This window comes from Oryzias latipes, chromosome 5, assembly GCF_053564925.1.
Source record: "Oryzias latipes strain Hd-rR chromosome 5, Olatipes_Hd-rR_3.1".
Taxonomy (NCBI): Eukaryota; Metazoa; Chordata; class Actinopteri; order Beloniformes; family Adrianichthyidae; genus Oryzias; species Oryzias latipes.
The window spans coordinates 31,124,620-31,152,426 of record NC_136241.1 but is presented as its reverse complement, the minus strand read 5'-3'; the positions used below and the strand labels follow the sequence as shown (position 1 = coordinate 31,152,426).

Genomic DNA, 27,807 nt, shown 5'->3' with positions numbered 1-27,807 from the left:
CCTGGGCATCTTTGCTTAGATGGCTGCCCCTGTGACACGGGCGTGGAAGAGCGAAAGAAAATGGATTCATGGATGGATAGGCTGACATTTTGTATTCATATTTCTATCCATATCTTCCATTTGCTGCAAGGTAGGAGAGTTCAAGACTAGAGTCATTTCTATTGTGTTAAGCAACAAAGTATAAATTGAAAAAAAGCCACAGAATTCAGAGTAAAACTCTGTTCTATATATTCAAGAATCTGGTTGTCATTTTAGTTCTAATACAAGGGCAAAAGGAAAGCCACAGCCACCTTTTAACTGAAGCTCCAAAGAGAAACTGACTCTAGATCGGCTTAATAAAGGAAATGTTGAGGTTCACCATATGGACATAAACCAAAAGCCACATTACTTTATTGAAATCCAAATCTTGAAGCCAAATCTTTCTGGTGATTCATTACAGATTCATTAACAAAGGGATGCTCTCACAGCAGTTGGGCTTCAACTCCTCAGATTAATCAATCTGTCATGGTCTGAGAAAACAGAAGCATGCTTCTTGTGTGAGGGAGCAGGGACAAAGTGAGGGGTGGGTCTGTTGCAGCCCTATAACAGCAGCACTGTGATTCCATTGTGTGAATTGGGAACTAGGTTTTTCTATTCTTTGAAGTGACGCATCAAGTTCCAGTTTTTCATTTGAAAAATGTTTCCCAGTTTACCTGCTTCGTCTCTTCTAACAGACACAAACAAAAAGTCCCCATTTACACTGTGGTTTGGGATCATTTTTGAAATTCCATGCACACCTCATCCATCTTTTTCCATTCAAGCTGATTTGATTCCCTCTGCTTGGCTTCCCTGTCTGTCTTTTATGAAATCTAAAGACCCACTCCAATGAAAATAGTATATTGGTGTTTTTAACATCTTCTTGTGGAATTCATTTGATGATGGGGGCGACAAGAAAATGAAACTCAAAATAGCATTTCTTAGTGTTTATTCAAATTTTTGTGGATCGGGAGCAGGCGAAAAAATGTCTTCTAAAAAAGATCATATTTGTGATGTAAAAAATACACTGGGCAGGCCGCAAGCTTCCGGCGCCACTCCATTCTGATGCATCTTCTTGCAGAGCAATAGATTAATGTACGTCTTTGGTTTACCCAACTGAGCTGAATCTGGAACAAGGCTGGGGTTATGCAGGACTGTAAGCTAGGGGGAGGGTGTAAAGTCACGGGAAGTGGGAACGGGGTGGTTCTACATTAACGGAAAAGAGGTGGATTGATCAATGAACTACTGCCGCTCTGCATAAAATATGTCCCAGAAAAAAAACACTTCATAATTAAGAGACCACTGAGAATGCTTTGAAAATAGATTTAAAAAATGACTGGAGTGGGACTTTAAACAGAAAAACTGTTTAAAAACTTTTACTGCATGTTGGTGTGTGAGTTTGTGGACTTAAAGTAGCTGTGGCTCCCTCAATAGTTGAGTATCGTTAGTAACTTGATATGGAGTGCAAACATTTTTTTTTTGAACCCAAGCTTTCTCTCCTGTAATAGCTTAGCTGCAGTTCAACTTGCCGTAAAAAACTGCTGCTGATTGTTTAAAAAAACAGATCAGGATGTCAAAGACATCAAAGCAGCGTGCTATTAAAGGTAGTCACACGGTCTTTCCTGCTAGATTCATTCTGTTGGCTTGTCTGTCATGAAGCATTTTCATGGCATTAGATCAGATACAATCTTTTGTCCCTCATGGTCTGACCAAAGCAGAGCTGCAAATGTCATTTCTGAAGCTGCTAATCACTAATAATTCTTTACAAAGCTGCCACAGTGTTTTTCTGTAATGCGCTCTTTGTTTCTTTTCCTGCACCATCTCTTTTGTGGAAGAGGACAAGATGTAACTTTGTAGGAACTTGTTGGCATCATATCTGCTGACTCAGACAGTTGCTCTGCTGCCTTCTGATTTGCAGTAAATGTTTTTTTTTTTTTGGATTCCTACTTGTTATTCACAAAAACTCTGTCCTTTTAGCAATTAAGCAGATATCCTTTTGAGAGCAACATTTTGAGTTAAATTTCTAGTGTATTTTATTAAAATATACTGAAACAAGCATATAGCTTAAAAGCTGGTGGTATCCAGGTTTTTTAGTCATTTTGTGGATTACTGTAACCAGAGATTTGAATCTAAAAGTTGGATGTGAAGATTTAAAAGGAAGGGCTTGATGTGGATTTTAAGAAGCTAAAAACAAAGAAAGACCTCCTGCAGACTTTTGAAATAAGAAAATGTTAAAAAAAAACGACCGTAGACAAAAATATTTGATCAATAGCAATAATTCACGCAGATGTTGTTCACAAATATTTTTCGGCCTAGATATTACTTTTTCTTTGGCCAAATAATTTTGAAAATACAAATAAAACACCAAACGTATGGTAGTTTTTACAGTTAAAGAAGTCATTATCTGTAATATCTCTGTATCTTTGTTTGATTACAAGATAAACTTATCTTAATTTTTGTGTTTTTGTTTGTTAAAGTAATTATAATAAATTAGTCACTTTTTATGTGTTGGCATCACCTTTTTCAGAGTTTAAACTTGAAACAAAACATGTTGAAATTATTTAAAATTAAAATTCCCATTTCCAGTGCTGAGTTGGTTTGCAGAGTGACTCAAAGCTGTGGCTTTAAACGTGACCGTCGAGAAGGCAGAAGCACATTCAAGGTTGCGACAAGCTCTAGTTTTTTTCATTTATTTATTGTCAATGCCAACAGTCCCTTTGTTTCTCAGGAATGTTGATCCTAATCATCAAAAAATATGTTGCCAAACTGTTGCCCATATGAAAGACTTTGAAGCGAGCAGATTAGAAACGAAGCACAATAGCCAGCTGTGTAAATGAGGTCCCCGAAAAACATTGATCAATAACCCCTGAATACATGGCCACGCATGAAGGTTACGTGGTTGTGTTTGCATACAATGATCACATCAGAAAAGTATCAGGCGCATTGTATGAGTTGCCTGTCTGCAGTGGCATTCCTTTGACCTACTATTAATTATAAATTGAGTATTTCCTTCTTTAGGTGTCTTTCTGACTTCAGTGGGGGAAGGTTTGGCAGAAGCCAAGGGCGAGTGGCTTGTCATGTCAGGGGTATTAATTTATGATTTCCATCCCAGCTTCTGACCTCATCACCTCCATTAAAATGCAGCCTTTGTAATTTCATGGTTAATATTCAATAGCCACTTGTCCTCTGTGTCTGCTTTGTGCATTTAAAATGTTTTTTGGGAGGGAGGGGGGCTGAATCCTTTTTGATGTGCTCGGTTTGAGTATGTGTTTGTGTGAGTGTGATGGTGGAAAGGGAAATGAAGACAGACTGCAGAATGGGTTTCTGCAAAACTGTTGCAGATGTCCAGAGATGTTCTCTGTCACTACTCCCACGGAGCGGCTTGAATCGCCTCTCTGTCTGACCTGACGCCTTTGAATTGCCTCCCTTATAGACGCTCTTTTCTCCTCGCCTTTCCCCCGCAAGCATCAGAAACAAGCAGCGACCCCGTTGTGGGGACTCGCCTCAGGGACTGATTGTTGGCCTCTAATAAGTGAACTAATGAAACATAGGTCGACCAACATCTTATGCTTACAGAATTCCTGTTACTTTGTAAAAGCATTCGAACTGATGCTGTGATGAGACGTAGCAACAGTTGATTAAGAGAATCCTCACAAGTGCCCTCATCCACTTATACACACTAAGAAATCGATTAATTGATTGATTGTTACACCATTAATTTTTTGCCTTATTATCATTTTTTTAATTGATTTTGTAGCAATAAAAACTTTTATTTAGGTGATGCAGTATAAAAACTTTATTTTCTTACACACAACGAGTTAAAAGTTTAAATTCATGAACTTAATTATTATTACTTGTTTATATGTAATGGATGCAAAAAATAAATGAAACTCCAAACACTCAAATGAAACATTCACAGAAAATACCAAAAGGTTAAATATAGGTTCAAAATAAATCCTGAAGCTGCCAGTGGTAAAGTGGTTTGCAAACCATATTTGATTATGGAGAGAGTGGAAGCAGCAAAGTCTATAGGGAAGAACTTTGGTGCTTATTTCCTTTATTGGTGTGTTTTGTATTTCCTTTGAACAGCAAACAAAAGCAAAAAGACTTACCTTCCCCATATTAGACCAAAGCATGTTTTGCTTAAAACAGCCAGACAGATTTTGCCTAGCTTTTTGTGTGTGTTTGCAAAAAATGAAGTTATACAGTCGGTCATTTAAAATAAATTCCTGGCCATTCTCTGTGTTAGTTTTTTTTTTATATGATAGACAAATTTTTTTTTTTAGCATTTTACTGTAGATTTTACTATAAAAAAGGCATTTCTGCAACAAATAATACATTCCATTGTCAATGTAGTAAAAAAGAGTGGTACACACTGTGTGGAGTTCACATTGTTTATTTAAGAAACAGATTTTAATGAGAATTACAGGACAGAAACTGACATTTAATTGCGCTAATGTAAACAAACCTACATGATTATGGACTCAATTCAACCAACAACTTAAGCTGAGATGCAACTGTTGTACTTAAAACCCTATTCTTGTAGATTCAGTCAAACATAACAAAAAAAAATTATGTTAAAAGAGACGTCATCATTTGCACAAAACAATCAGGAAATATATGAAACTATGTATTTCCTACCCTAGTAATAGATACATTCTAATCCAGTATTTTGATAATTCCTTGGGAAATAACAAGTGGTGTCAAAAACATAGTTTGTTTTTGTTTTGCTCATACAGATAAGTTTTATTGCAATGCGCTCCTGGTCTGATGAAAGAAAAAAGACTCAAAAGAAGCACAAGAATTTAAATTTATAGTTCAAATGTTTTGAAACATTTCAATGTTAACAGGATTTTCACATCTATGCATGTCGTTTCGCTACACCCTGTGTTCTCCCCTCATTAATACCGCAAGTATGGATTGTTTCCAGAGTTCTGAAGGATTTCATGAAGCTGAGTTTTCAGATGCATAAAACTTCAAAAAGTGCTAAGTCGTGTTAATGCTTTTGGATTGTTTAAACATTTCAAGCTGCAAATTGGATTTTGAACTCTCTCTGCTTTGGTGGTCCCAATATAAGTACTACAGTACAGTAGTAAGTTTTAATCCTAACTGTGAGATTTCAACCCTTAAAATAGGGTTTTTATTAAACATCAAAGCAGAGTCGCTCTTCTAAGTTACACGTGACTAAAGGTTAAGAAGGGTCAGACAGAACTAACTAACAAAGGATTTCATAAACAGCATTTTATTACTGAAAAGAGATTTGAATAAAGTTACTTTAAAACGCATGAATAATCAATGTGAAATCTAAAGAGGTAATGGGTTGGAGAGTGCATAAAGCTGCAGGGCTGCTCTCTAAACGGTACCATTCATGTTATCTAGCTTAGCGTAATGTCAAGAGATTTTTCCACTCTAGGAATTAAATTAGGTGTTGAGCAATGTCTGCTGTACTAAGGGCTCAGCAAATCTGATAAAACACAAATGTCGTTTTTCACATTGGAGGTGAAATGCAAATATCTAAACTACAATCTACAAAACCGGGATTAATACAGATTAGGTAAATGCAAGGATCCTACTTGAAAATTCTGGACTTAAGCCAAGCGTTTGTTCATTTGTTCATATGTGTTAAAGGCAGGGTTGCCTCCCCTACCTCTACAAGATGAGCGTAACTTTTACAGTCCCTCGATTACATCCAACAGTAAACAGAAAGTGAAACACTTACGAGTGATCTTTGCCAAACTCTTCTTACATGTCAAAGTTGGAATTGAGTCCATTATAAATGCTAATTGACCTTTGATTTCCATTATTCTAAGAATACTTTGAAGATCCTATGCTGAAATGGTCAGTTTAAAAAGTACATTATGAAAGGAAATATCAGTCATATTGCCACAAACCACCATTTCTGTTTTGTCTTTAGTTCAATGAAAAATAACAAAGACAGATGAGAGATTTAGCTCCTCCCACTCAGTGTCTGTAATTCACAAAGGCCACTGTAAGCAATCAGGCTGGCAGAGTTTAACCTTGCCAAGGACAGACTATGTTTTTACTGAGATCTGATTGTCCATTTTCCCATTATGCTCCTCCTTTTATCTACAGAAAAACACTGAAATCTGGTTAAACGGACCCGCTTTCTCATTTGCCTCTCGAAGGTCATTTTTCATGCTTGAAGAACTCCAGTAATTCCGACAGCACAAGGGGCTCAATTGTGATAATAGCGTGTTCAGCAAAGAGCCAAAGGCTCGGCCTGCACACTCGAAAGGGGACGAGAGTCCTCAGGAGGAGAAGCAAAGGCTGCAGCACTCCATACAGATCTCTAGGCAGTCTGCCGACTCGCAGCAGGCATCGATGATGCCACAGTCCATGTCACAGGGCAGGTCACAGTCGCCACACTCCTCCGACGCACAGCAGCAACAGAAACACGAGTCCTCGCCAGCACAGGAGCCGCAGGTGGCACAGTCCAGCATAATGTTGCACAGCGTTAGGAACTCACAAAATAGGCAGGCCAGAATACAGTGAACGCAGCAGTCTGGGTGAAAAAAAGAGGGAAAGTGACTTAATAATCAACATTTGAAATCTTTTTACTTAATCTTTAAGGTATTGAAAAGTGTTTTTGTTTCTTAGAAAAATAAATCTGCAATTCTGAACAGGAGTGACTTAGAAGTAATTCAATATTTTTAAATTAAACTTTGACCACAAATTGAGACTTGAAAAACTTTTCAATTCAATAGGATTGCATTTTTTCTTTTTTTCCCCATTTTGAATTGTGTCTTTGTGACGTACCTCTGTGTTATATCTGTGGTCAAAAAGTCATAGGAAGCCTTCCAAACAAAAGGTCAGTGCAAGAAACTAAAAGCTAGCCATGAAGAGGTCATGACAGCAGAAAGTTTTCAGCTGTCAAGAGCTCCCAAACCTCAAAAACGTCTTTGCAATTTAAGCAGCTGCTTCTCTTCTCTTCCTTTTGGCTGCTCTCTTCATGGGTCACCACAATGCAACATCTGCATCCATTTAACCCTGTCCTCTGGATCCTTTTCTCCAACTGCAGCTGACTTCATTTTTTTGTCCAAGCTCTCCATCTCAACCTCCAACTTCAACAACTGTTCAGTCATCTATTCACTATGCCTCCTCTGATCACGTCCAGACCTCAACATCTTCATCAATTTATGCCTGTCATGTGACCTCTGTATACAAACGGCACTTTATATTTAATAATCACATGTTTTATTGACGTTTTTTTTTTACTTAATTGAGTATCAAGGAAAGTCTCATCTTTTACTATTATTAGCCAGAAACAGCTAAGCGTCTGTTTGTGGTCTGTCTCATAGTGATCCAGCTTACATCAAAGGGAACTGAGCTTATTTCTCTGATTCTAAACCAGGTATCTCCCCTCATCCAAAAGGCCTCTTCAGTTCAGCGCTGACAACATCTTTGGAAGCACAGAAAAGAAGCCAAGAAAAACCATCCATTCTGTGGATTAGGTGACTGTGAATCTCACCATCCTGCGCTTCTGTAGGAATCTGGGAGCTGTTGCTCTTGGAGCTGCTCTTGCTCCTCTTGCTGCTCTGGGAGGTGATGGAAGGGTTAGACTGAAGTTTCCTGGAGTATTTGGGTCCTGCTGATGAAGATGAGGAGGTGGATGAGCCGCCTCGAGGCAGAGAGCCGAGCTTTGGATGTCTGTGAGAGCCCCCGTTCCTGACGGGGTTGGACTTAAAGGCGTGCGGTGTGTGGTTCAAACAGTGCGTGTGAGGGCAGTGCACGTGCTCCAGGCTCTTGGCTCCATTGCGTAGCTGACTGTTGGGCTGCGACCGACATGGCTGTGTGGGGTGGATCGGGGTAGATCGAGCAGCAGGTGGAGCTGGGAATCAACAAAAGATCATATATTTACCTTGGGGAAATGATTTAGATGGTTTAATTTAGAGAAATCTGAATACATTTGGTAAAGTTTAGACAGTCTTCAGCATAATAAAATTACATTTTGAATGTTTTGAACAATGGTTCCTAGCATGACTGTTTAGTGAACTGCTCTGTCTATATTTTTATAGCATGTTTTCTTGTGTGTGCTGAGTTGTGCTGATGCAGCATCACGGCGAAAGGGGCCCTGGGAAACTGAGTCTAATTACTGAGCCCACCCAAAAAGCAGCCCTTTTCCCTGGGCTGGTCCCAGATCAGTCTCATCTAGATTATTACACAACATAGGAGAAGATGCAGAATATCAAGAAAGTGCAGAAAAAGACAGAGGCATCAAAAACCATATAGTTTTTTAAGTTCGTCTGTTTTTTTTCTGATGCAACACATAGAAGGTCCACAAACATTTGAACATGCTGGTTAAATAAACAGTCACTTTCACCTCTCCTCCAAGTCCTGACAGCTTTAGAGAAAAGAGCAGAAATGTTCACCCCCACTGCCAAGCAAAACACACAGTCTGAGAATAAGAATAAATTAAGAAGCCTGGTTCATATATATTATGGTAGTATTTTATATCATCCTACTGAGGCCCTACATTTTTTTCTGAGCTGAAAGCATATGGTGTGGAGAAATTTGGTAAGAGTTAACAGGGCGGTGTAGGGTACAAAAGACCCACAAATCAAGCCTACGCACACATTTACACTAACGGGGGCGGCTTGTTGCTGATTCCAACTTCTGAATATAAATGGTAAGAAAAAAACAATATGTTTCATAACCACCATCAGAGACAGATAACCCAAGTAAGCTTGCTTTGATTGGCTGGTGGTCTCAGTCACACAACAATCCAGTGTTACTGAAGATTCCTTCATTCAGCGTTTTCTAACTCTGCTCCAGATGTTTGGCAGGCTGCGGGCCTGCAGGCAGAGTGTGTGTGAGCAGGGCTGTGTGGGATGTAGATGCATGCAAAGAGCTGGAGGAAGAAGTCCTTCTTCCTAAAAGCAAATACCTGCTGCTCCCCTGAAACATGTTTCTCTTTTCCTGTTTTCTTACTCTTTCTATATCTTCGTTTTTCACGCCTTTTACCTTGATGTTTGGAGTTATCCTCAGCGGTGTTGTTTTAAAGAGTTTCATACTTCATGAGAGAGTGTGATGCATGCATGTGTGTGGTATCCATGTGTTCGTGTGAAGGAGCCCAGTACGTTGGGTGGATCTGGCATCTAGACAGGCTCAGAGAAAGAAAGGAGAGACTGGGAAGTTGGGATTGTCTAAAGAGAGACTGAGGTTAGGCCAGCTCGCAAACTCAAATATATGCGTGCAAGATCGTGTGTGGACGCACACAAAAACGAGGCTCATTTTGTCTGCAGTAAAGGAAGAAAATAAGCAAAGGAAAGGGGGGAAAAAGTTGCTACTTGTACATTTTTGGACAAGAAGATACATGGGTGTGACTTGTAGGCCCAATGATTCAGCAGTCTGGGTTAGCTAAAAATAACAGCAAATTAGGAGCTCAATGACTGCGACATTATCATCATGAGACTGTCAAACTGTGTGCTTTTTTTTTATACCTGCTGCATCCAGCCTGTTCAAGTTTGAAGTTTTTTTTTGTGCAGATACTGCTTTTTTTTTTTTTAAACTTTGTGAACAAGTTTGAATGAGTCACTGTCATTCAAATGCAGGAGCACACAGTTCTTCACACACCCTCCATCTCTTTCCCTTTTCCTGGTACTCAGCTGGCCTGTATTTAAACACTTCCCTCCCAGAACAAAGAGCAGCTCTTTCTCAACTTATCCCTTGCAGGAATGACTCATGACTGTGTTTGTCTGTCTCTGCTAGAGCTGCTTTCCAAAGGTCTTCTCCACAGTTGGCAACATTTCAATGAGTCCCGAATACAGGCACAGGAGCCAAACCATGAACTTCAACATAAGCCCCCCCTACTTTTTTTTTTGCCAAAAAAGATGTTTACTTGAAAGCTCAGTTAATAAGCTAAAGCATAGGAAGAAATGTTAGGCAATTCTTAACCCACAAATCGCCAACACAGCATTTAAGAGATTATTTCAAGTGTTTTTTGCTTTGAAATCTCGCACTTGGGCTCGACACCAGCTGCATGACTGTTTGAATGAGCATCAAATGTATAATATTTGGTATTATATAGATATGACTAATAAAAGCAAGTCGATGGCACTTTGCTGCCAGAGATAAAGTACATTTTTCATAAGTTTTGCAACTATTGTAATCTGTCTTTAATTCTGCCCAGACCCCTTTTGTTAGCGACTGACTCCTTCTGAGGTTTTCATGCTATTTTAGTTGGCACTGTCAAATACTGAAGCAGTAAAAACTGTAAAATGAGAAGTTCAGGCTGTAAAAAGACTTATTCAATTTTTTTTTAAAAAACATCTCAACATATTTTGGCAGCTTTGCAGGACCATAACTAACATTCGTGTTCACGTGGTTTGTTTTGTTGCACCTTCTCTCACTGGAACAAGTAAAAGTGGAAGTTTATTTGGCTGCGCCAAACAGCAGAATCGAAAAAGGAAAAAAAAAAAAAAAAAAAACTTGTGAGCTTGCAACACATTTAACAGCATAATTGTGCAAGAGTGCTCAGTCCAAAAAGCATACTCGGATTGTTTTTATAGCTACCTGTTTTTCAGACCTGTCTCCTGTCTGCATGTGAGAACAGGAGGAAACCTTTTAAAATGTTTTATAGTAACTGCATGTCAGAAGTTAGAGCTCTGTCTTCCTCTCTGGTCACCAGCAGGAACAGTCTCCAGAGTTCTAAGTGCACTTCATCTCCCAGCAACCCCAGCACACAGTTTCTGGATGCCACACACCTGACTCTCATGTGCATCCACTCACAGTATACTTAAGCACTGCACTCTGCCTTCATAAGCTAGCGTTCTATCCAGACCTGATCTTCTGATTTCCAGACCCTGTTCTGTTTTTGACTCTGTTTGCCTGCTGCCTGCCCCGAATGTTGCCTGGACCGACTACTCTCGTTTCTTTTCTGATGCTATTATGCTCGTTATTGACTCCTGCCTCCTGTCTGACCCTGATTTAGCTTTGTGGACTTTTAGCTGAGCTGATAAACCTGCTGCATTTGGAACCAGCCTTCAGCCCGTTTTGTGACACTAAAACTTCTGTTTGAAGAATTTGCGTTATTTACCATATTTACTTTTATTCGTATGAATGCCATAAAGGTATAGTTTTTTTAGTTGTCGCTTATTACTATAGATATTACAAAATACATATCTTTCAAATGGGTCACTTATTTCTGGTGGTCGAGGTGTACACCTGTATTTATGAAAGTAAATGTTTATTTATTCTTGCAAAAAAAAAACATTTTACTAGGTTATAAAAAAAAATAACTTGTTACTTTTTCTCTGCTCATAATGCACAAGACACCATTTTTGTTCAGACTTAACTCACACCAATGAAAATTATGTTTTTGGTGTTTTAACATGTTCTTGTGGCTTTTTTTATGATGGAAGACATATAGTATATTAAGAAAATATTGCTTAGAATTTCATTTTTGAGTATTTCTTTATGGTTGTGAATTAAGAGCGAATGAAAGAATGGCCAACTTATGGTAAATTTTCAAAGCGTTTCTAGTGGTGTTTTAATGATGATTATGCCATTTTTAGCCAAAATCCAAAAACCTGTTTGCCAGGACATAATTTCTGCACTGAAGTATGTCTTTATAGACATCAGCTCTTTTTTGGAGTTTAGTAATCTGTAACAATCTACCATTGTGTTAACACGACAGGGGTTTGTGATAAAGGCAGGAGGAAAAAACAATGATCAGAGGATAGCATGACAAAATGCTCTCAAAAAAGCATAACCAAACTACTAATCAAAAATTGTATGCGATAGTCAAATCAAAATATTACTTAGCAGAAAGTTATAGTTGTGAAAATACCATAAAAAATATTTATTTCTCAAGCTGCTAATTTATAAAGAATGAAAAGACCTTTGGCTTTTTTCACATCAGGACCTTTTTTTTTTTTTAGTATTTTATTTTTCCTTTGCCTGAGTTACATGCAATCACAATTTTAAAATTGTGCAAGCATTTTAAGACAAGGGCTTAGACGTAAAAAAAATACTTGTATCCTGTGAACAACACTGAAGATACAAGGCTTATTTTTAGACCAGAAACATAAAGATCCACGTCATACATACATGTATTATCAGCCCCTGTAGAGCTGAACTCTTTAATTCTGGACAATTTCTAAATATTAAGGCACAAACAGAAGATATTAATTCCAAAGATGCAGAAATGTAAATCATCTCATCTCACTAACTGCGTTTCCATCACACAAATGCGCAAAACTTTATCGACATTCTAGAAATGTTGAGAAAAAAAACACAAATTCGCAATTACAGTTTCCATTAAATCATAATTAGGCAAATGAACACAAACCAAGTCTCGCAACAAGTCATTCAAAAACATGGTGACGGATGTGAACAATACTTTGATTTACAACAGATTCATTAAAATTTCTGCCACAGCATTAGCTCATCATCATCTATCAAAGGAGACGTCAATGTCTTATTGGAGCAGGGAGTTCCTCACACGTGGGAGGGGCTACGGTTGAAGCCATTTTGGGAAATGATATTGTTGGTGATTTTACAGAGGAGATGGGGATCGAACAATACTGCATGACACGCTGGACTTTTGATGAGGTGTGATGCTGTGGGATCTCCTGAGGCGCTTGCTGTGCAATGCCAAAGGCAGCCAGTTCCTACCAAGAAGCGCATTGCCATCGCTATCCCCAAAACTCGCTATTTGTGCAGACATTTTAAACACGACTTTTTTCATTGTTTTGTGAAATATGTCAATATGTGTGTGTTTATTTATATACATCTTGTTGGTCACACATTAGCAAGATACACCAACTGTGTTTCAGTACAAATAGATTCTGCTTTTTGCGACAAATATTTCTTCAAAATTCAGTTGTGAAAAAGGAAAATAAACTTGGATACAGTTCATCCAGGAAGACTTTTTTGTGCTTATCATACATTCTTTTAATACTCCCCTCATATGTTTTTAATAAAAGAGTCAATGAAAAACTGATGTCTTTCAAAACCAGCCTCCAGGAATTTAAGGAACTGCTGCAAATGGGGCATCCAGGAGCAGATAGTATATGTGATCTTAAAGCCCCACTCCGATCATCTTTTGATATTTTGTAAAATCATTCCCAGTCTTCTTTTAATTATGATAATGATGATTTTTTTCCAAAATCAAAAAAATTGTTTAATAGGACATAGTTTCGGCAGTAGTTCAGTAGAACTTCATCTCTGACTGTTTGCGTGGAGCAACCCCACCCCCACTTCCCATCGCTCATCTGTTTATGTGCAAGGAAAATTAGGTTATTACGTAGAAATGCAATTTTAAACTTACGAACGTTCTCATCTATGATTATCTCATTCATTTTAAACAGGAAAACTGATAAAAACTTAAAAAAGCCTTTAACTGTACATACCGCTGTGATGCTGTTGGTAACTAAATACATGTGTCTCACTGTTTCCAGTCCAGAGCACTTCAACATCTGTGAACCTGCAGATCCTGCTGTGAGTGTGACGTCAAGGACAACACTGTTAATGACATCACTTTCCCAGGCGGACTGCGCTGTGTTTCTATCACACACTTCCACATGCCAGCAGACCTGGCTGCTTCCCGCCGGCTCGTCATAAAGGCAGAGCCAGACACTCGGTGCAGCTGTCATGTCATCAGACACAGAGACAGAATCTAGAGGCTCTGGCATTTTCTGTTTGCGCTTCTGTTTCCTCCGGCTTTCCCTTGCAAACACGCACTCTCGCTCACAGATGTCACACAGCCATGAGTTCACCAGAGCCTGAGTCACAGCCATTTTACAACGTCTACACGCTCATTATGAAGACAGATACTGTACACAGATGATTGATTTACTGCTTGCAAATGAGACAGACCACACTTTAAGTGCAGATAGTGGTTTGTGGGGGCTCTAACAAAACACACATCAATGGGCACAGACAAAACAAGAGATATACAGTAGGCAAGGAGACAGACATATAATGATGTCTAAAAACTCTGTCTGTGTTCATCTGACAAACTCTTCAGTTACAAAACTACAACTGCTTAGTTACATAACCCTCTCTCCACTAAATACAAAAGGAGGTGCTGGGTTTAAGGTTTTCACCAAAGTAAAAGTGAAAAAACTAAAGCTAGGGAATAGACAAACACAGCAAACGAGACAGGTCAAGACACGATAGTCAGACTAGACATTCACACACATTTCACCTACCTATTTATTTATTCATTTCCTGCCTAAAATGTAGGTTATTTGGTTACCACAAATAACAGATGCTACCGATTGCTAAGCCTTGAATTTAAGGAAAGATAATGATTCACTGTTGCCCATAAAACACTCAAATGTCAGGCTATTTGTCCCTTTTCTCACCTTTAAATTCGTCCTATCAGTCATAACAGACTAAGGAGCAATTTAGAGGTGACTGACATAATTTCTCTTTCTGGCAGGAAAGAAAGTTTTAGGTTGCAGTGGGAGAACTTCTATTTTGTTTTGCAACTCCAATGAAAATTGTGTGTTAACATGTTCTTAATGGACTTTTTTCTGATGATGGGGGACATATATTAAGAATATTAAGCTTAAAATTGCATTTCTGAGTATTTCCTTATTCCAATTATTTTGAGCAGACAAAAAAAATGCAGTTTGTAAGATAGCATATTTTTGATTTAGAAAATAAGCTGGGCACAAGCTCCCTGTTCTGTTCTGCTCTGCAATGGGGAGGGGAAGGGTGGCGAGATTGCTCCATGGTAACAGTCTTGCCTACAGAGGCAAATTTCTAATGAACATACCGCTCTGCAGAAACTATGTCCTAAAAAAACGTGGATTTTTTGTACTTTGGCTAAAAAACGGCATAATCATAATTCAAAGACCACTGATATAAGATGATCACAGTGGGACTTTCATGAGTTTATGTTTCGGTTTGTATTGTTGTGGCTCGTTTAATAACTTACAGAACCACATTCATAATTCATGTGAATTTTTGTTTACTTTGAACAGTAAGCCAATGACAGAAAAATCAGAGCAGCAAAACCGTTTTGGCTTTCTTTCAGACTGCTCCTGTTCATCCAGGAAAGTGGAAGATTTTATCTCAGAGAAAAGTACAGGACTTGTAATTTCAGAAAGGTGAAAAATGTACCTGCTGATGATAAATAAGAAAAGTTACTCATCCTAGAAAGTATGGGTGACGTCCCAATCACTCGGTCCAGTTGTCACAGACAGTCAGTGGTCTCAATATTATAGGAAAAGGTCAATTAATTATGTTATTTCACTATGTTATAAAATTTATATGATATTTTACTTGCTCTCAAAACTTTCCCACATCAACCCATTTTTTTCATAAAACCAAGAGCAAAGTCTGCTTTGTTGTTGGCCATTACCTTCAGGAAAAGGTACTCAGGCGGTTGAGCAGGTCGGCCAATGATCGAACAGTCGGCGGTTCGATCCTCGCTCCCCCCAGTCAACTGTCGTTGTGTCCCTTGGCAAGTCCCCTCCCCTTCCCTGCCTCCAGTGTTTCTCCATTGGTGTGTGAATGCGTATGAATGTCCCGGTGATGGTCAGAGTGACGCATACTGGCAGCCACGCCTCTGTCAGTCTTGGAAACTGGTTTTTGCACACCAAACGTTTAGGCAGCTGCCACAGCTTTTGGCTTCAGTGATGCACCTTCAACTTCCAATTCGATTTTTTTTTTCTTTCTTTCATATTGACATGCTAAGAATCGTTCTCACAGAGAAGATAAACAGGAAGAAAGGAAATTCTAAAAAAATTCCAAATTTAAAAAAAGCAACGATGTATTAGGCGTTGAGTTGAAGGTTTTATTCAACTAGCTTGTCTGTGAGTGTGATTACTTGACCTATTTTGTATGGGTGTGCAAACCTGTTTGTTAAAGGTCAGGACAATGTGACTCATCTGACCAGAGATCAGTAATGGAAATAAAACTCTCATCAGTCACTCTTGCTGTGTGAGTGTGTGTGTAGTACTCACATGTAATAATACTCTTGTCTGGTGTTGAAAGCTCTGTTTGTGAAATACTGATGTTGTTCTTGCAATCTTCTCCATCATCCACATGCAGAGTGGCCAATGTGCCATTTACCCTCAATATGAGGGGCTCAGTGTACGTGGGAGTCAACTCTGTGAAGCAAACACATAGGCAGGTAAAGAAAAATAGACTTATAAAACTTTAAACAAACCATTTTCTCTGGTTGTGTTGTGAGCTGAGTAAATGAGTGTGCATATTCGAACTACCAGTTTCAGGACAGATCAGGAGTTGAGCTATTCCTGTCCTCTTAGAACTGTCCTGTCATTTCCCATCCACCAACACTTCATTAATTTAAAAAGACCAGTTGTGCTGACTCTACCAAAGCGAGTCTTTGTCTGTGTGTTTGTGTGTGCTCTGTCCTAAACTTCCATCTGGAAGCAGTTAGATCCAACCCCTTGTGACTGTTCAAGGGTCTATGTGAATGCTTGTGAAACCTGAAATCTGTGTGGGTCTGCGTGTGTGTGTGTTAGTGTATTAGTGTACTTTGCTGTCTTATTTGTGTTTGAGAGCGGATGCTGGTAGCATATCAGCACATAAGACAGGGTACCTTAAATACATATTGGGAAACTAAATAAATGGCCGGTTTAATATTTTCAAAGCTATCATACAGTCCTCTGCTAAAGCAGTAACACATGCACACACAACACAGAGGCCTTCAAAGCATGGCAGGCGCTGGCCTCCGAGAGGTGCAGACTCATTCCTGGGCAAATGGGAGCCAGCTGGGCTTGACAAACACACACACAAGCACACACAAACTAAACCACGTCCTGTGTGCGGACTCAACACTTCCCGACTATGTTTATTTACTTTATCCGGTCTCCTTCACTCCTCTGTCTTTTCTTTCCTGTCCCTTGGCTCTCACAGTTTTTGTCTCTGGGTTCACATTCCTTTTGCATCATGTGACAAATTCTATAGATCAATATTTGCTTCCATGACCAAGCATATTTTCTCAAAGAAAATTAACCCAAGGCTTGGAGTAGATTGAGCTAAGCATCACTTGTTTATCAAAAAGTGCTAATCAAACACAGAAAATTCTATCAATGATTAAAAAAAAGGATAAAAAATAAATCATTTAGAACGCTGTAGCAGTTTTAAATTAAAGGGTTTTTTACCAAATACAATAACATTGTACAATAATTCACAGGGTAGCAGATAACTTTTGCACATTTTTCTTTTTTGCACATTTTTGCACATCTTTGCTGGTACTGTCTGTAAATAACTTTAAATTATACAACCTTATTTGTTTACATTCATGTTACATTCTACTATTCTTCTTTTACTGCTACGGTAACAAACAAATTTCCCACGTGTGGGATCAATAAAGTATTTCCGATTCTGATTCTGATTTAAAATCATTTTTTATATTGCTCAATCAATGCTATTTTTATTGACTATAACATAACTAGTTGAGTTTCAATTTTTCTAGCTGTAATGCAAAATCACTCAAATAGTTGTTATAATTCTATCAGTTCATCCACGTGCTATGCATGCTCCATCCTCCCAGGGGTCATTGGGGGCAGCGTTTTCTTCAAGCCCTCATTGTGCAACAAGTGGGACACATCCTGGAACGGTCACAAGTCCATCATAGAGACTCACAAACACAACTCCACAGTGTGTTTGTGTACTCTTACTTTAAAAACAAGGAACTTTACTCTGAAAATCCTCCAGTCCCCATGTGAGAGTTCTGTATTTCCATAACAGTAAAGTGTATTCAAGTAATTTGTCTGTATCATTTAGTGATACAGGTTTCTCTGCAATTGATGAAAAGGAACAGTTTCAGGTTTGTGTTTGTCTTTCTTGACTTTCATGTGGGTTTATATGAGCACATCTGCTCATGAGTGTGTGTGTGTGTTTGTGTCTGTTTGTATGTTTATGGAGGGCTGGAAGTTCTTCCTGCTCTTTCTTTCTATCTAAATCCAGTACAACTGTTGCTTGGAGATGAAGCAGTTTTCTCCAGGAGATAGGGTTGGGGGGTTTGATACCCAGCGACCAGTCAGACCATGAATCCTTAGTTGCACCCGGTGGGTTGGGTAAGTTCCCTAATCGGCGTCAATTGTGACTTTATGAGACAAGTGGAGTGATTAAGTGTATCATCACTCATAAAAGTTGGCCAACTTACCGCTCCAGCAAAGCTCCAATGAGTTAATTCTGTCGCCAATTTTCAAAATACGGACACCATGTTGGAGCCAAAAATTGTCAGTAAGTTGGGAATCATTTGTGTCATAATTTCTATGGCGCCAGTCTAGCCAGTCAGGAGTTAGCTTTTTGAAAGTCCATACCCCTGTCTCTTGGAGCCAGCAGGTACTTCCTGTTTGGAACGCCAGGGGGGATTGCACACCCAGTCCAGTTCTTGTATACAGTCAGCGGTGTAAATGGGTAGATGAGAGGTAAGGATGTGTATTGGCAAGAATTTGGTGACGGCAAGAATACATATCACCATATCAACTAATCGATTTTTTTCCCTACACCCCGTATGAGAACCAGTCCTTTGAGAGCCAATAATTAGAAAAGGTGTGAATAATTTACAAAACCTTTTTACTTATAATACAAAACGTCTACCACTTTTTGATGAAGAAAGCCTCCAGCATCCATGATGGACTTTAAATATGTAGTTGTAGAGTTAGATAAGTTAGTTCTTCTCTATGTGTTCTGGTAAATCGCCTGTCCGTCCTGGGGGAGGATCCCTCCTTCATGTGGGCACCCCTGAGGTGTCTTCGTTTTTTCCGGAATCTGTTTTTTTTTAGGAATTTTTCCTTACCGCAAAGGGGGGTCTAAGGGCAGGGATGTCCATTTTAGCTAAGCCAATTTGTTACTTCAAATTAGTATTTTCCTTTTGAATTCTATGTATTCCTGATTCTTTTGATTTTATGTTTAACTTTTTCAATTACCTATACGAAGCCCATCAAGACGACTGTTGTTGTGAATTTGGGCTTTACAAATAAAATTGAATTGAATTGAATCCATACATTATATGCAGATCAGTAAATATTTACAATGTAAATGTGTATTCACTGTATTGAATTCAAGTGACAGTCCAAAGTTTAAACTGGCATTATTTGCCAGATCAATGCAGATGTGAATTTGCCAATAAAAATAACTAAATAGATTAGACATATATACCATAAGAAATATATACCACAAAAAGCCTGCATGTTAAAGTTTTAATGTTTCAAGCATGAATAATAAAGACATTCTTTTAAATCTTCCTGTTATTTCAGAAAAAATAAAACTACACATGACATTTATCACAAAAACAACAGAAGAAAAGCCTATTGAAGCATAACTTCGGTGAAATATGGACAGATAATTTCTGAATAAAATGCTTAAAAAAGACTCAATGTTAAAATGTGCACAAACACATCATAATGAGTATCAGCCTGTTATGGATGCTTTTTTTAAGCTGAGAAATTACCATCTAACTCCAGCATTTTACATTTTTACAGCTGTGGATTCTTACTAAACATGATATCAATTATCTAATCCCATGAACCTGCTATGACCTTGCATCAAAGGCAGTTATGTATTTGAACTTGTCCTGTCGTTGGGGTTGTATGGATCTTCACAAGCTTTTCTTTTTAAACGGTCAAGACCACCATTGCTGGTTTTTAAGGACATTTTCGACAAATCCATCGTGCTATCCAAAAACATCTTTCAGAAATTGTGTGTTGTCATCATCATCAAACCTCCAAACTCAGTGGTTCATCTGAGAAAGATGAGCCTCTAATCAAAACCAGAATGAAGCAATCAAGAGCTGCCAAGCACAGCGGTCGAAGTGTTTACATGTCGGCATGACTGCATCTGTTAGCGAAGGCCTGATTACGTGTCACTCAGTTTACTTTGTCTCACTCTGTCTGGTGAATGTATAGGTGGCCCAGAGAGGTAGGATTTCAGTCTCTTCATAAACAAACAGGTAACCATTAAAGCAAAAACATATGGAGCACATAGGGCAAATATGCCCATAAACACAGCGCACGCACATGGAGACACACTCGTTATTTGAGTAGACGAATGACGTGACATATCCTGTATCAACCACAGGGAGCATATCCTGCTGTTCCTCTACATAGGAGTGCTGTTTCACACAATCAGGGATCTCACATGAATTTCACTTCACTTCTTTCAACAGTTTCAGCATCACCAGACAGACAGGATGCAAATCACAGTGCACTAAACATGTTCTAGCAAATGAGTGAACAAAATAAATGAAATGCATAGATAGAACATGTGGTAACTAACAAGAATAGTTGGGGATGAGTACAAACAGGAAATGCAATTTCTTAAAATAGATTCAATACCAAAAGTTAGCAAACACGTTCTGTTATTTAGGGTAGGATCTAGATTAGTTTCTGATTAGTTATCACAGACCTGGCGGAAAAGAGCGTTCCCATAGGAAAATGGAAATTTCAAAGGGCGGCTCCATTTTATCAGGAAAGAAGCCAAAAGAGCGAAAAACAACATATCAAAAGAGGTAGCTGTTGCTTCATCTGTGTGGTTTGCTCTACGCACTAGTTTTATCAGGCTTGTCATAATGCCAGATGAAACACAAATAAACCCCCTTCGAGCCAACAAAACCAACGTTTTGTAGCTGGTAGATATTTATTAAACTTGGTAACAATTAAATGTTTTGTTACGTTGAAAATCTCAGAAACCTTATTAATTTTTTGTTTAAGCTAAATCCATTTTTTTCTCAAAGTTAGAAAATGCTGTGATAATCTGTCATCGGAAAACTTATGCAACATGTGAAAAAACAAAGACTGATTGTATTTTTAAAGTTTATTTTTGTGTTGTATGTTTATGAAAACTAGAAAAATAAGCTCTTTAGGAAAACACTTTTAAGTTGGAATATTCTTTTTCATTTACCTCAAAAACTGTCTCAATATGAAAAAAAAGGTTTTGTTCAGGAATCAAAAACAAAAATGGTTAATATTACTGTAATAATAAGGTTTGAATGATAACCCGGTTCTTTATAAAGTGCCATAAAGTTCTGCTGGATCACAGACTAAACAGTGGAGATCTGGCACCACCATCGTGGGTTTGTGTTACAAGAGCACCTTAGGTTTTTGCATGCTAAGCACTGCACTGCGAGTGATCTGTGTTGCAAAGATGACCAGTCAGCAAAAACTTCTGATATTTTAAAAACTTCTATCTAGTGAAATGAAGACATGACTGAGTGGGATCATTTCGATTGGAGCTCAAAGGAGAAGACGTTGACGCTGAAGTTGTTCTCTGGCCTACAGAAATGACTGGAATAAATTGAAACCGCACAAAAATCACCAAAAGAAAACTTGACTAAAGGAATGGTGTGGTTTCTTGCATTTCACAGAACAAATATTCACACAAAATGAATAAGAAAAGAAGAGGCAATTATTAAGCTGGTATTCTGCCAAAAGTGAAAAGCACACAGTGAGTGCTGCACTGGAATTTGTCCAAAACAAGAGATTATAGTCATTGTCAGAGAATAAAGAAGTTTAAGCTTATTAAAGACAAAACTGTCTGCAGTTGAGAAGGCTTAAGAGTCAATTAACTGTCTTAGTTTGTCTGTGGAATTCATCTGAAATATGGGAAATTCCTACAGCTGAGAAAATTAAAATTGATGCTAAATAAATGCACTTTCAAGTACAATTGAATCTACATACATTCTATTTTGTGAAATAAAGGGTCTTTCCAGCTTTGGAAAAATATATTAATAGAGCCTGAAATGTTTACAGAAACAGCTGTTCTTCACATTGCTGTGAGCAGTCATGCACAAATTTTGTGAAAAGCTGATTTGAGTTGCATTGGTATTTCAAGGATCTAGGGCCTATATCTTTGAAATACCACTGCAACTTAAATCAGGGTTTTTGGGCCTAGATTGTAGACCCAAAAAAACAGTCACAGTCAAGTTTCTTGAAAGCTTTTCTCCTTTTCTCTAAACTGTGAACCCAAAACCCAAATTTCAAGCTACTGTCACAAATCTTCAAACTCAAACCAAACTTATACCCCAAAACAGTTCAATCTGTGCTCAAAACGGAGCTTTGTTGTGAAATCGTGCCCCGAGTCAGTCAAAATTAAAACAACATTGAACAGTCACTAAACACTACATAGAAAAATAGAAACCACAATGCTTAGGAAATGAAGCATTGTAATACAATATTACATTGTAATACTATATCACAGTATATTGGTACAGTGGTACAGTATGTGATGTATGTCTGCTGGCAACATTTACATATTGTACTATAATGTCAGTAAAAAGCATTTACCTGTTCTCTTCTCTAAATCTTCGGATTATGGTGGACACGGTGAATCTACTGATGTTTGGTTGTACCCGTTGTCCTGCCTCCCTCATGTTCATACCATGGACCAGAACATGGTCGCTCTGATTTCATGAGATACTACTGTTTTCTTTGTCTTTGCTGACCACCTCGAACTCCTCGACCTCCTCTCACACGAACTCTTCCTTTCAGATTTCTATCCATTGTAGGCTTTCACAAACCAGTGCTCTCTGAACTGGCTCACTTTATATGTTCTCTCACATCATAAGTCACAAGTGTAATCAGTTTTGAGTTGTGTTCAAGTGGTGAAACCTGTGCTTTCTTTGTGTTTGACTTTTGTCACCTGTGCACACCTTTGTGCAGCACGGGTATCACAATGAAAATGTGTTGGCAAGTTGTGTCTAAACAGGTGAGAAGTGCTTATGGTTTTGCCAAAGGAATGTTTGGTTCGATCAGTCAGTGGGTTCAGGCAACTGAGCATTTGGTTCAGACAATAGGGTTTAGTGTTTTAGCAATTGAGAAAAAATGAAATAGACCACTGGGAACTTTTAAAATAAATAAAAAGATGATCAGAGTGGGACTTTAATTGACAGTTGAGGCCCTCCGTCCATGAGACTACAATATTGTTTGGACGCCAACCAATTTTCCGCCTCTTCTTGATAAAATTCTGTGTCTGATTGTAAAGTGTACATCTGCCAAAATTTGAATTAAAAAAAGAGTTTCAACCAGACATAAAGCATGCTGCTTTATGTCCTTTAAATATGCTGTAAAAATGCCTCAAAATGTTTATTTTGCTCTCTATGAGAAACCAAAATAGACTCAAAAAAAGCTGAGTCTGAAAAGGGACAAGTGGGGAAATAGCAGGACCCTCACACTGACCAAAGGCAGAGACTAAATGAAATGGAAATGGAGATGTGTGTGTGAAACTATTGCAGTTTGGTTGGATATCTCAACGGACATAAAAAGGCAAACAAGTCCACTGTATGGATAGAGATTATGGATCCATGCCTTTGTATACATTTACTTGTCATACTTTATACAAAAAAAAAAAAACTACAGCTATTTTCTTGTTTTTCCCAAAAAATAATAACCACCAACCACAAGGCATTTCATTTTTTATGCACGTTTGTTTCATATTTCATAAGTTGCTAGTTGGGGGCCGCATGCTTAGTAATTCTTCCTCTGTGTCAAATTAGCCGGTGGTTAAGAGTTAGAGTCCCACCTCTGTGATCTTTTGTAAAAGAGTTCCCAGTTGTCTTTTAATTTTGATTTCCGCTATGCTGTTTTAGCCAAAATCTGAAAACTTGTGTCCGACATAGTTTCTGCAGAGCGGCAGTAGTTTTATAAAAATTCGACTCAACGTTTTTGGTGGAACTGTTGGCGCAGAGCAATGCTGACCCCCCTCACAATAAGGCTCTTTTTCAAACATTGTTTTTTGTCTGCTCCTGATTCACAACAATTTGGACAAGGAAAACAATACTCACGAAAACACTGTTGAGCTCACTTTTCTTAATATATGTCCTCCATTATTAGAAAAATGCCTTTAAGTGAGTCTTAAATACAGTAAAACAAAAATCGTTATAAATCTGACATTCAGAAAAAAAGTTAATGTCAATATCTTGGTACTGATTTGTTAAAACAACTATGGAAAAAAAAAAAACGACATTGCATTTGGGAATTCAGCTGAAAGAAATAAGTGCAAATTAATACAGACAAAATGAAAAAATCTGTATGATGACAATTATTTGTGAGAGATTATTTGTGGTGTAGAGCTTGTAAAAGAAAAAATAAAGTTTCATGGCTACAAAATTTGAAAATTAAAAATGTAAAAATAAAAAAGAAAAACTTGGAAAAAATTGACGTGTGTGTATATATATATATATATATATATATATATATATATATATATATATATATATATATATATATATATATATATATATATATATATATATATATATATTTAACATTAGGTGTAAAAAAACAAGTGCACATGACTTTTTTATTTTTACATTTTTGAAAGGGTTTTTGCAATCATTCGTGAACATGTTTTTACCAACAGATGATGGAAATATATCAGATTATGGCTGAAAAAACAGGTACAAGAACATAATAAGATAGTATATACTAATATAGCTGAAAAATAAAAATTTAAAAAAGCATTCAAAGTGACGTTTACTGGTTTCACTTAAACCTCTGTTTAAGCTGAATTTTTAAATATATAGGTAATATAAGAAGTAGTAGACTTCTGCAGACTTTATTACATTCTGCCAAAAGGGAGTTTTGCTCAAAAGCAGTCCTTCAAAGCAGCACTTTGTTCCCTTCTTGAAAATGCCCTTATCGTGAAGCCACAGTCTGTCCTTGGTTTAAATAACACGAACAAGGGGTTGGACCAAGTCCATTATTTAATCACACATTTGTTTTGGAAATTTTAATCAAGAAAAATAGAACAAAATGAACATTTTCTGAGCTTTTGCTATGCCCGAACAAAAGGCTTTGCACTTTTCATGTAGAGAAATTGAGACGGGGGGGGGGTAGGGAGAGGTAAAAGCACGGCCTTGTTGAAGTCTGCCCATTTGTCTCTTCCACACAAATTGACTCACCTTCTAACCCTGAGTCTAATAAAGAAGCTAAGGTGAAATTTTTGTAGGAAAAGTCACAGTTTGGAGTAAACCCAGGTAAAATCCAGTCCAGACAGGAAAGCATGCTTAGACACATCCCTGCCATTAAGTAATTGAATGACTCCCCAGGAATGGTCACAACCCCTGATGCTATATGCATATATATATATATATATATATATATATATATATATATATATATATACACACACTGTCTTCAAAAACATCACAAGGTACATCAATATTTTTGTGGCAGATCTCTATGGCAACAAGCTGCTAACAGTATGCTAGATGTTAACTGCACCCACACTAATTACCCCACACGACCTGCACGCAGGTCTGCAGTCTCTGAAACTTGAGGAAGCTTGATTCAGTGTTGGCTGAACCTGCATGAGTCAATCAGGCACATAACTGCCCCAAGCTGGGTCATTAGAAAAGGGCTAAAGGGGTCCTGACCTCTCAGATCATCAAGACAACAAAGTCACCTACAAACACACCCATTGCACTAAACAATTAAGCAGTCACTCACCATTAAAATGATAAATAAGTCAAATCTTCCATCAACAAATAAGTCTTTAAAAATCATTATTAAAGAAATATTTCTTCCTAAGACCTGCAAAAAAGGAAAAAAAAAACGGAAAAAAAGATTAGCCCTGCCTCATGTAATAACATTTCATTACGTTTTTCTAGTAGTTTGCATGAGTCACCTTCTGGGATGAATGGTTAAAGAAGCTCCGCCCACTCAAATGAATAATAATGGATTCTAATGTTTTGGAGAACTTTGCAAGCCAAAATCCACCTCAAAGTTGTGAGTTTTCACAGTAATCTATGGATAATTAGAAATGTAGCAGGGTGTAAGTTAAGAAGATGTAATTATTGGCTATATTTTAACCAATAGCTAAAAAAATTGTGTTGCAACATGTTTTCTTTTTGATTATTAATGATTTTAGTATGAAAATATTTAGACTATGCATTTCTTTCTGAAAGGGCAGAAAACAGAAGAAAGCCTCAGACCTTACCCTCACTTCCAGAGGGTTTGGGGTCCAGGGAGCCATCCTCTCTCTTTGAATTTGAGTCTTTGTGTGAGTTTGAAGCCTCCAGACCGGCGTTTTCATCCTCAGCTGGCCCTGGAGAGACGGGAGTGGACCTACTGTCTTCATCCATGGCTTGTGGCCTGGCTTTTCTGAGGAGTTAAATCAGCCTGAAATAAAAAAGAAATTCATTCATGGACCACATCAAACATTTGCCATTGTCTTTGTTGATTTGGGCACATTGAATCTGGAAAAAAAGCCTTTATGAGGAGCAATTACTGCAGTTACAGTCCAATTTCATCAGACTTCTTAAAAATATTTGTTTAAAGTAAGTAGGATTTCTGAAAATGTGTCTATATTCCTTATGTTAAACACTTTATTGTTCAGGTAACTGAGAATTATTTGACTTTGTATTTTTGAATTCTGTTGACATTTATCTTTCTATCTAAAATCTGAATTACTTTGCACGTAAATGATGATCAAAAAGTGTGAATTTAAAAGTCTGCCAGATTTAGATTGAGTTTTTTAATGTATTTATTTAAATTGGTTTAACACGGCATAATTACAGAGGTGAGCCTAATTAATTATTACGTAATTGGACTTTTGATCAACTCTGCAAACCAAAGAGGCAGACAACGGTTCAACTCCTGTCTGGTGTCAGGTTTGTACCCCCTACACTGCGTCCCACGCCTCTAAAACGGTTGGGCACGCTTAGGTAAGCTCGCAAACCTGCGTCACGACGCTGCCAGAGCAGCTCAGCTGGACAGCTGTTTGCGCGCTCCCGCGGCCGCGCGCGTTTCACCCTTTATCCGTTTTGACAGCGAAGTCCAGAGAAAAGGCTGGATATTACTTTTTTTTTACCGAAGTTAAAACACAAGAGGTGTTAAAAAAAACGGAACACTTTAGACGGAGGAAGTTACCACTTTTAAAAAGTTTGGGGAAATAAAAAAAAAGCTGCCGAAAGCTCAGTTTTTCAGCTTTAGACGAATTAAAATCCGAGTAATTGTCTACGAAACTCTCATCACAGCAGCTTCACATTCATCTGACCTTTATACGTGACGGCGTTCCTTTACGAGTCTCTGCGTGTTCAGGATTAACTCCGTTTGACTCCCTTCTTGACTTTTACTATAAAAATATCAGAAACTATCAAGTTAAAGAAAATCAGTCTCTTACCGCCTCTCTGGCTGCAACTCGGAGCCAAGTTTGGACTAATTCATCCTTTATCTCCTCAGGTGGAGCTGAAGTCCTCCACTCTTCTCCTCACAACAATCCCTTCTTCACTCCGAGTCTTTCTTCGGCTCATGCAGGTGACAGAAACTCCAGTTCCAGAGCATTTTCTCCAGCAAAGAGCGCCTTCTCCCCGCCTCCGGATCGTCCCGTCCTCCAGCAGACCAGATGTTGTTGGAGGAGTTCAAACTCTGCACGCAGCTCCCCACAAACCTCCCTGTTTACTCACGTTTGTCCTGCAAGCTAAGTTCAGATGATTAACTTTTATCAAGCGTAAACTGTCGGTTGCATATCTTCTGGGTGCAGGCCTGCCTCCTCCCCGACACCCATGTACTTGACTCTGCTGCTGCTGCTGCTGTTGCAGCTGCTGCTGCTGCTCCACAGGAAGCCAGAGGCTGCAGTGATTGTGCTTCCTCCCAGCGTTAGAGTAGTTGGGCTGAACTCTTCTGTCAAATAATTACACCTTAACCTGAAACAGACAAGCACCAACCTAAGCAAGCTTAGATTAGGAGCTATTATACTCGAATCTATGTGATTTGCTTAAAACAATTACAACATTCTGAAAGGAGTTGATTGTTTTACGCTTTTCTTATCGCCTCACAGTATAGTTTTTTTTAAACTAATTGTTTATGAATAGAATGCATGTATAATTAGCTTTAGTAAAAG

The 27,807-nt window shown here is 38.1% G+C and overlaps 1 protein-coding gene across 2 annotated transcripts; it reads right to left on the bottom strand.

Annotated features, from left to right (window-relative positions):
* Positions 1 to 4,395: 4,395 nt before the first annotated feature.
* On the bottom strand, positions 4,396 to 27,543 carry mdfi (MyoD family inhibitor). 2 transcript variants are annotated; one of them, XM_004069268.5, is made up of 5 exons: positions 27,088 to 27,543; positions 25,903 to 26,084; positions 15,954 to 16,100; positions 7,505 to 7,864; positions 4,396 to 6,538 (listed from the first exon to the last, which is right to left on the bottom strand). In XM_004069268.5, the coding sequence occupies exons 2-5, from the start codon at positions 26,045 to 26,047 to the stop codon at positions 6,285 to 6,287; spliced, it is 906 nt and encodes a 301-aa protein (XP_004069316.2). In that variant the 5' UTR covers positions 26,048 to 26,084; positions 27,088 to 27,543; the 3' UTR covers positions 4,396 to 6,284. The 2 variants fall into 2 exon arrangements, with proteins under 2 accessions (XP_004069316.2, XP_078803840.1); XM_078947714.1 differs by lacking the exon at positions 15,954 to 16,100.
* Positions 27,544 to 27,807: the final 264 nt, after the last annotated feature.